The following is a 10,012-nucleotide window of genomic DNA, read 5'->3' as shown; positions in this document are numbered from 1 at the left end:
ACTGTGACATAAAATAGGCTTTCCATCTCTTCCTTTGCTTTTGTCAGGTGCTTTATTACATCAACAAGCAAAGTAACGAACTCATTTACAGTGTCAAAGGACAACATCAACCAGGTGTCTGCTTTACGGAGCCATTTGGTCCCAGCTCTTAACTGTCATCTTGAGAACAAGTTCCAGAGCGTTCCAAGTCTGAGCCTTCTCTTCAAGTCATTAGAGACCCCCTCATTTGTAGCCCTTGCCTGGGCAAACTACAACAGGCTTGGTTACAGGACGGTGACGACCACCGTGTTCATGACAAGGATGCACAGCTTTGAGCACTTTTTATGTGGCACGTTTTTGCCCTCTTCTCTTGCTGGGAGTTCTCTGTGGAGACTTACAGATGAGGACTTTGGGGACAGACCTGGGGCTAACTAGGATGGACAAGCTAGCCTATTGGGTAGCAGGTTATCACACGAGTTGGTCATCAAGGGACAAGCAGACAACAGTGTTTAGAGTCTCCCTTAGTTACCACCAAAGCCTCTGTTTGTTTTCCTGCCTGGCAACAAAGTCAGGAGGGAAAGGAGAATGGTGGTGTCTAGAACAAATGAGGGCTAGAACACTGGATGAAAATCCTCTGTGGCCGTACACACAGGGAGCCATCCAGCATGCAGGGGGCAGTCATTGTCCTTGTTCTCTTCGGGATCACCTCAGGTAAGAGCCTTGTGAGCCCCTTGCTCTGCAAAGCCTTGCTTGGCCTGCTTGCTCTGCAGAACACCATTCCTTGAGAATTTCCCCAGAGAAGACATGGTCACTGTGAGGCTCTCTACTGTGGGGGTTTCTCTGCAATGATGTGAGAGAGCAACTGAGGGAGGTTGCACCCTCAGGTCAGAGGTCCTGGAGCAGACATGACTTAAAGGCCCACAGCAGAGCCTGGGCTTATACAGAGCACACTCTGCTGTGACTGGCCTGTGTGAGGAGTCTCTCTGAGAACTAATGCTGGAAAAGTGCTTCTTAGAGTCTAGCTGTATACAGATGCCTAGTCAACCTTTGTGACAAAGTCCTTCTTAGAGGCATTGAACTTGGGAAACAGATATGGAGGGGCAATTGTTTCCCTAAGGAGCAAAGGCCAGTTCTTCTGATAAGAGACCCAAGATTCCACCCGACACTTCCTATATGTTCTTTCTTCATTCAAGAGCTCCACGAATGTTCCATGATTTTTAAGAATACCTTTGGATTGTTGAAACTAAGCTTTTTAAATGAAGTGTTTATATTTTGAATAGGTAATGTATGCATAATATATTCACTCATGTTAATTTGCAGGTTAATATGGGAGTAACTTACCTCCGAGATGAGTTAGATAGTAAGATACTTAGAAGGGCCGAGGAACACAATAAAGGTTGCACTGGTGTTTTATGCCTCTCATTCCCCAATTGTAGTTCTAGGTATTTGCTCAAATCTTCCTCTCTTCCCCTCAAAGGTAGTTTAGTTTCCTTTATGTGGATATTTACATTCAGAGCTCGTTATTTGGGTGTATTTTTCTTTATTTTTATAAATAAAGTCTTTTCTTTCTCTTTCCTCTTTTTGCTTATTTTCATACAATGTATGGACAGCTGTTAAGGAGTTATCTCAGCATTTCTAACAGTGTCTCCTTTAATTCACATGCACTTTCCAGGATCGAAGAGAATGAATATTGATAGTCCTCCGTGCCATTGCTATATGCACTGTTTCTTTCTCTCATCCAACTGCCAGGCCCGTCCTGTCCTTCCTGACCACTTTTAACTAATAAGGAAAGTGAACATCCCTGATGCCTATACCCCGAGGCATGGTGCTAGTTTTTGGCCTAAGGTAGAAATGTTTTCTACATTTAGGAGATGGTTTTATCTAGATGATTGGTTCTAAATCAAAATGGATTTTTAAATCAAAATGCTTTTTCAAGACCCATAAAAATGTTTGATTTTCTGCTTTGATCTGCTAATAAAATAAAAATAAAAACTGGGCTTCCAAATGTTTGCCCTCCTTAACCTGAGGCTTTAGTTGTGGAGGGCAGAAAATCCACAGAGTGAAAACAGGCTGTGAACGGTCCAGGCTCTTGAAACATTTGAAAGTTCCCCAGAAATATGAGCTTTTGATCTATGATTGAGTTAAGAGGTGACAGTTATTGTCACCAGGGGAAGAATAAGGTGAGACACACGCTGTCAGTGGCTCTCATTTGAACACTGTCAAATGTGTAGAAGAAACAAATGGCACAGACTTACAAGCACCTGTGCACTTGGGATTTCCTATAGACAAGTGCATCCCACTTGTCTGGCCGAACAGACTACACACTTACACATTGTCCACTACAGTCAAGATTTTTGATGGACTTCTGTGATATAGTCCATTTTTTCCCTCTCATCTTTTGTGAGTCTGAGAACCTGATTGTAATGATTGCTCTAGAACCATAGAGTTTTGGGAGGGTCTGGGTGTGATGAAAGACAATGGGTACCTGCCTTCAGAATGCATGACAACAACCTCAACAAAAGCAAAGCAGCCTCCTCTTTTCTTTCCTTAGGTCCAAAGTTTCTGAAAGGCCCATGCCAGGTGCACCATTCCCTACATCCTTCCCACTTTCTCATGTTCATCATAAACCTTCTAGCCACTGCACCATGGGATGACACTTGCCTCTATTCAAACAGCTCAGTACAACACACAAATGGCTGACATGAGCTCTGTAAGTCATCTCTAATGACCTGTCACTTCAACTACAACGTCAGCCCAACAATGTCAGATTTTCACATCTCTAGTGCTCCAAGGGCCCTTGCTATCAAGATGGCATCCAGTGTGTATTTGGTTGGGTTGAACATCACCGTTTTAGAGTCTGATGCATGTGTGGCTTTCACATTTACTGGAAAGCATTTACCAAATGTAGACCCTCAAATCTTCTGCCCACTTCACATCTGTGCTTGACTTGGCTTCTGTCCTCCCTGTCTCCTACCAAGATGAGGAAAAAGAAAAGCTTTCTGTTTGAGAGGCGATCATGTGACATTCTGACAATGACTTACAAGGAAATCCCCAGAGAACAGACACGTGACAAACTCTTGACTGTGTCTATGGGAAAGGGTTGAGACCAGAGTCTTTCCATTCCATAAACACCAAAGAGCCAAATGTCTTTTGCCAGTCAGAAAATGAAGGACCCATCAGAGGACCCAAGTATATTTTAACCCTAGGTATATGGATGATGTATATATTTTTAGAAAGCCTCCAGGGATTTTGCGCCACCCCATTGAAATGAGACTTTGTCATAACACACATTGTATCACTCAGTGGAGTCAGTTCCCTCCTTCTTCTTTCCCATGGGTCATCAGGCTTGTGCAGCAAATACTTTATCTGCTGGGCATCTCTCCAGCCTGTGTGGCTTCATCTTGACACTCTCATCCTCATGGTTTGAAAAGTCAGGAAGAGAGTCAATTTCCAGGAAGTCTTTCTGTGGTATATATGATACCCAAAGAGATGGCAAAAGGTTTCTCTTCCTTTTTTAGAGCTGGCCTCAAAAGAGCTTTCCTCCCAGCTCTCTTCCCCCATCGCCCACCTCTGTGGTATTAGGAAAAGTCTAAAAGAAACCAGTTCTTCTCAGGGCAGCAGCAGGGTGAGGCTCCCAGAGCAGAACACTGTTTTCTTGCTAACTACAAGCTAATGTGATGGTCATAATCAATATTGAGGTCCACTTCTTTTCTCCTTTGTCCTATTGGAGAATTGCCATTAATTTGAGACCAGCCTGAGCTACATAGTGAGTTTCAGGACAGCTTGAACTGCAAAATGAGATCCTATCTCAAATAAACAGAAAGTTGGGCCTTTTTCTCATTTGAAGAGGGTGTATTATGGAGCAGCCAGAGAGCCCTGACCACATACCAACCCTCAGCTAGGAACTCCAACATGTATACGTATAAGCCAAAGACTTTCATACTATCTATAAATTGCCCACTTGGCAGTATTCTGTTACTGCACCACAAAATAGTTCAAGACAGTATTTGTGCACACATGAGTGGTTCGTAATCCAAGAAAATATGTTATGCCAAAGCCCTTAGAGAAAAAGTGACAACAGATCCTGCCTGTCCCTGGCCCTCTGTGTCTCTCTGTTGGGGGTAGCCTTCAGCTGTGATGAGTCTCCTTAATGTTTTTGTTCTATAGTAATTTTTTTCCCTGAAACATACTATAGATTTGCACATTCTGTTATTGGGCTCCTATGGGTGTTCCTTAACAACAGAACTTCGATTAACAGCCATTCTGGTGCTTCTGGTGCCGCAAGAGCGGGGACACTGGAGTCCCACAGAAGTTCAGCACAGTCACATGTTTAAGCAGCAATGAAGCAGAAGGGATCCCATGTCAAATCTCTGCTTCAAAACCCTGGCTTCCCCCACACTCTTTGATTAAGAGGGAATATGAAGGACTACTTGGTTCTCTCTTTATTATTAGTGTGTACATGAGAGGGGGCATGCCACGGCACACACACCGACATTAGAAACTGACTCCAGAAAGATGTCCTCTGACCTCTGGAGAAAGAAAAGGCACATAAAGATAGATTAGCAGTCACCTCTCAGGTGAGGGTTGTTTTGTGTCTCAAAAGCAGGGCTGTAATTTAGAGAAGAAGGTTGTGCGTTATCACTTAGTGTTGGGGGCCTGGAGCGGTCAGCTTTCGGCCAGTAACTGAAGCTGGGGAGACCTCAAGTGTCTCAAAACCGGCTCTCAGGAGGAGGCCCCAGAGGCTCATTCCTAGAAAGGCTGTGGTTCAGGAGAAAAATGTGCTTCGTGCATTAAGATGTTGCAGCCAGCTCTATGACTGCTAGTCCATTTTCAAGTGCTTTTTCTTTTTTCCATGTGTTAGATGCCAGCCGTTGTAATTTGATTCTTAAAGCACATGTGTAAGTCAAATTCCATGAAAACCTCCTGCCTATTCACCACAGTCCAAAAGAATCTTCTGGAAGACCAGCCTTAAGATGGAAATGTAGTGTCTTGGGAAGGAGAGTTGGCCTTGAGCCTCTAACCTCTCTGCTTTAGCTTGGCTGGTCACCTTTGGGCACATCACTTTCAGTTGGGTGCCTTGGGACCTCCCTCAATCTTCCCAGTGGAATGAATGGGTCAATGCTCTGGGTATTGCATCTCACTAATGCACCTTGTTAGTATGCAACGCCACTGAAGTTTTGTAATTGCTAGCACTGTTCCCACCTCTTTGTTGGCAGCGCATCTGGAGAATGGGACATGTAGATTTTAAATGGCTACTGTGATTGCCAGTATCACCAGTGAATGCGTCCAAGATGTTTTTGTTTTGTTTCGTTTTGTTTTTGTTTTCTTCATTTTAATGATCCTGGCACACGACCTTATCCTGAGAAGAGGTCACCAGAAGGATAGGACATCTCTTATGTGAATGTCAGCAGAAAAGGCCATAGCTAAAGAGAGCCTACCTTTATCCGTAAACAGAATGAGCAGTTCCTGATACAAACTGCTTGAGGTTACTAGATCTATTTACTCCTTCCAAAATATCTCCCTTGCTGTCATTCAAAGCATGACATTTAGGGAGGACTGAGGATGTTGATCCTGGAGTCAGGCTACTCAGTTGGAATGCTATTTCTCCCTGGGAATTAATCTCACACTCAAGTCTTCTCAAAGATACGATCAATGCTACAAAGTCAATGTATCCATCCCAGTAGCACCAGGGGCTCTCAGTGACTGACAGAGCCTCCCCATCTGGGGAATAGCTTCTCTAGCCTCTCTAGTGCCTCAAAGGAGACACCAGGGTTGGCAGCCCCAGCAGTCCTCCTACTGGGTGCTGAGGCTGTGGAAACCCGGGTAAAGCTTATCAAGAGCTTCAGGCTTGCTTGCATTGGGGTTATATCCTAGCAGAGTTCTTTGCGTGCTCAGGTGTGTAGTAATAGGGAGTGAACCCAGACCCTGGGTGTGGTAGGAGAGTACTCATCTTCTGTACCACATCCTCAGACTTCCTTTGTATTTTTAAGATAGGGTCTCACCAAATAGACCAGATTAGCTTACACTCACTCTGTATATACAATGTGTCTTGGGCTTTTCATCTGTATATACAATGTATCTTGGGCTTTTCATCCTTCTTCTCAGCCTTCCACTAAGGAGCTAGGATTATTGTCCTGTACCACTATGTCCAGCTTCCCACCCAACTCTGTGCTTATGTTTTGATGCCGTGGATGGGCATTTATTGATGGCCATGATGATATATTTCTAATCTCTTCTTCCTCTACCCCAAACCCTTCTTACTTTATATGTTTACTTATGAACTGATTGCTTAGAGGGACACAGGCCACTGAACTAAGTGGATAAATACCCTTATTCAGTATGTACACCTGTAAAGGAGCCTTTTCCATGTAGGGTATCATTGAATTTCTGTGAGACATGAATCTTTGGAGGATACTAGTCACCCCAGTCCACTGTTGTTAGCAAGATTGTAAAACCATGAGGCCTCCGCCGCAGTGGCTGAATCTGGCACGAATCATAGCTACCTTGTGATGGCCCCTTGTCTTTCCTGGGAGAAGCATGATAGGACATGCTTCACTTAAATAATAAAACCCCCCATCTCTAGTGAAGCTCAAAGAAATCCATGTGCCTTTCTGACTCTCTCATTTTCTCCTCTGTGAAATGGGGATTCATCAGGCAAGAAGTCCTGACTGATCCTCTAAAGGATGCCCCAAAACAGCCTCCAACAACGACAGCCCATTCACTGTCCTGACTTGCTAACGGCTGAGGAGAAATCCCCCGTCATTCTGGAGTTCTCTAATCACGCACACTCGATTCTCAGATGACATCATGAATCCAACAGTGCCTCAAGAAGAAAAAGAAACGTCCAGAATCTTTGGGGCCCCTGCAAGAGAAAGGATGCCATTAGCCCACTAAGGCCTTTAAGCGGTTCTTTCCCCGGTTCTTAACAAGGTCAGGAAGGAGGAGGGCAGCAAGGAGGGGGGTGAGGACTGCAGGCTTTGTTCTCCAGCAGCAGCAGATTTCATGCCTGTTTGGTTTGGCTGTTTCCTTGGCTCCCAGAAGACCCCATGTTTTCACTTCCAGTGCTTAGTGAAAGCATTCAGTCTCGGGGAATGACCAGTCTCCTTTGTTGCCATGAAACGAAGTCACCAGCCAAGCGATGAGCCTGTTTCCAGCCAATGCCTTGATGTTTCTGTCACCTTGCCTCCGTTTAAATCTACAGGAGGGGAAGCGCTACACCTGGTCCACCTGCCTGCCACTAGCAACGTGGCAGAGAACGCTCCACCTGCCACTTTGGTGTACAAGTTTTCTGTGAATTTATCAGTATCGTTGTCACCTGTGATCCCAGGGTTTCCCTTGGTCGTCAACCCAAGACCCTTCACTGAGGCCTTCAGGGTGAACAGACTGTCAGCAACCAACTTTGAGGTAAGCAGCCTCTCCCTTATGCTCCCATGTCTGCAAAGAAGACATACACAGAATCTTGATCCAGCCATACACAGGACGCCATGTAAAGTGGCTCCCAGGAAAGCCACCATTGAGACAGAACAAAGGACCTGAACCAGGGGTGATGGCTACTCCCTTCACCTTTGTGAAAATACTCCTGGGTGATTGACACCCACCCCCACCCCACCCCCAGACTTATAGGCTAGCGAATTAGATTCAGCAGGACAGCATGTGTAATGCCCTTTTTGGCTCTTGGTTACATAACTGCATCCTAATTGGCTGAAATCTTGTATCTAAGTTTTTGTACTAAACAATATAAATCAGATCTGCACCGGATGGTGATCTCCAGAGTCTGAAATCCCAGGCAGCCTTGTGGGCTCTGTCTCTGTTTTCCCTGATTTTCCAGACCCTGTTCTGACAGGTGAATCTGACAATTTGGTGACCTTGAATCCAGGTGACCTTGAATCCAGGAAGTCTACTCTGCTGTTTTTAAATGCAGCTCATCCTCCACATCACTAGGAGAGCCTCAAAGAAGCAGAAAGATCAGGGCCCTACAGCTGGCCTGCAGAACCCATGCCCCAAGTCATTGTCCTATGGAAGTTCCCAGGATCCAGACATTGGCTCCAGGACTCAGCTGCCCTGCCTATCTATTCGTGACATCTGGCCTGCTTTTAGCAGCTGCTGCCAGTCTGTTCCCCTAAGCCCTGCCAACTGCTCACACTTACAGAGTGCTGGACACCACTGAAAATGATTCTCACACTCCTGCCCTTGAAATCCTCAAGGTACAAGGGTTGTGATTTAACATCACCTCCTATCCACAGATGCGGAAATGAAGAACAGGAAGGCTATGTAGTTTGTCCTGGCTTTCACCACTAATGTGTAGCTGAGCTGGAAACCAGGGCAAGAAGCCCTGGAGCTCTCATTTTTAACATCTTTAGGAGCCGTTAATTCACAAGTAGAGCCCAGTACTGCCAAGCCGAGGGTCTCCTCAGCCCTACAGGGCTAGTCATGGGCCAGGAGTTTTCTCCTGGACTCTATAAGGAAAGCTCTGAGCCATCCAGCCAGGGGAGGGACAGCAAGTGGGCCCTGCAGCAGCAGAGGAGCTCTCCAAGGTCCTGTGAAGGCCTTTCTCTCCTTCATCCTCCCGTGGCTTAGTCTGACTCCTCTTTTCCCAGTATCGGTTCTGAGCACTGTGGACCCAAACTAATTTGTTCAGCTTTGTTCAGGATAATGTCAAAGTCCATATACATAAAGCCAAATTTACTCTTTACCCCAGAATTCTACAGCTCTATTTCCTTCAGCCAAATTGACGCTCCCTATTCCCCTCTGGTGGCCGGGGAGAGCCCTTGCCCTGCCCTGCCCTGCCCTGCCCTGCCCTGCCCTGCCCTGCCCTGCCCTGCCCTGCCCTGCCCTGCCCTGCCCTCCCCTCCCCTTCCCTGACTTAGTTTCCCTATATGTGAAGTGGAGAGATGTTCGCCAACTTACAGTTGTGATAAATAAAATACCATGACTGGCTTGGCAAGAGGCAGTTGCATAAACATTTGATAGTCACTGCTAAGAAAAGACAGTTTTTCTGTTCGTGTTGGTAGGAGCACAATCCCTTTGGTTCTAAGATATAAAATCTGGACACTTGAGAGGACTCTATTTGCTTCCTGTGGGGTGTTCAAGCTAGTTCCCGAGGGTGACGTGGGAGGAAAGGACCATCTAACTGGGGACACAGAGGAGGACTTGAGCCTGAGAGGAAACTGGTGTATAAATAAGGAGGCACTGAGTGTCTCTACAGGAGCCTGGTCAGGTGGCTGTGTGTGCCTCAGGCAGGAAGCCAACCCTTGCTGAGAGTGCTCCATGCTGGACCCCAGCCCTTGAGTCAGCTCACTCAAACCCCACCACAACCTTACACAGCTGGTGTTATTTTGATTCCCATGTTACAGACAGGGAAACTGAGGCATGGGAAAGCTTCGTTACTAGAAATCGAGCTTTGACGTTCATTCGGTGCAGAGTTTCTGCTAATGATGTCTTTATCCTGCCTCACCTTCCACAGACAGAATAGATAGCCTAGCTCTGGATGAGTGGCTATGAGGCTTGTCCACAGACAGGCTGTCTGCTGACACCAGGCCACCTTGTCCCCTTCTCCACCTTCACCCTGTCTTCCTCCACTGTACACGCTCATTCGTGTCTGTCATCTCTTCTTGTAATCAGCCTAGATCTTGCAAGGTCAAACCTGGTGCCCACCACCTCTTCCATGCAGCCTTCTCTAAACAGAAATAGCTCACAGCAAACTCTCCTCCCTCCTGACCGTCACCTCTGCTGTAAAGTGTGAGTTGCTCACTTAGCACAGGAATGGTTTTCTGAGTTATAATCACAAGAGGGAAAAAAAGCTAAAGGGACAGGAACTCCCCTGGGCTTGCACAGAAGTTCCGCAGAGGAATGGGACCAGAGCCAAGTGCTTTCATCACACCATGAGAAGTGTCCCGGCCCTGGGCATGGTAGCAGCCAAAGTTCTAGAAGAAATCCAGTGCAATGGTGGAGTACTTGTCTAGTGCTGGGTTCAATTTACATTTGTGTGTGTGTGTGTGTGTGTGTGTGTGAGAGAGAGAGAGAGAGAGAGAGA

The 10,012-nt window shown here is 46.1% G+C and overlaps 1 protein-coding gene across 1 annotated transcript in view; it reads left to right on the top strand.

Moving 5' to 3' along the window:
* Window positions 1–543: 543 nt before the first annotated feature.
* Cdhr3 (cadherin related family member 3) overlaps window positions 544–10,012 on the top strand; it is a 61,057-nt gene continuing 51,588 nt past the window's right edge. The window contains exons 1-2 of the mRNA XM_021179508.1: window positions 544–690; window positions 7,181–7,383. Coding sequence (XP_021035167.1) covers window positions 603–690; window positions 7,181–7,383 — 291 coding nt within the window. The 5' untranslated portion in view covers window positions 544–602. The remainder of the gene's footprint in view (window positions 691–7,180; window positions 7,384–10,012) is intronic.

The sequence above is a fragment of the Mus caroli genome, chromosome 12 (assembly GCF_900094665.2).
Source record: "Mus caroli chromosome 12, CAROLI_EIJ_v1.1, whole genome shotgun sequence".
Lineage (NCBI taxonomy): Eukaryota > Metazoa > Chordata > Mammalia > Rodentia > Muridae > Mus > Mus caroli.
The sequence above is the reverse complement of the archived record's forward strand: the minus strand, read 5'-3'. Positions and strand labels throughout refer to the sequence as shown.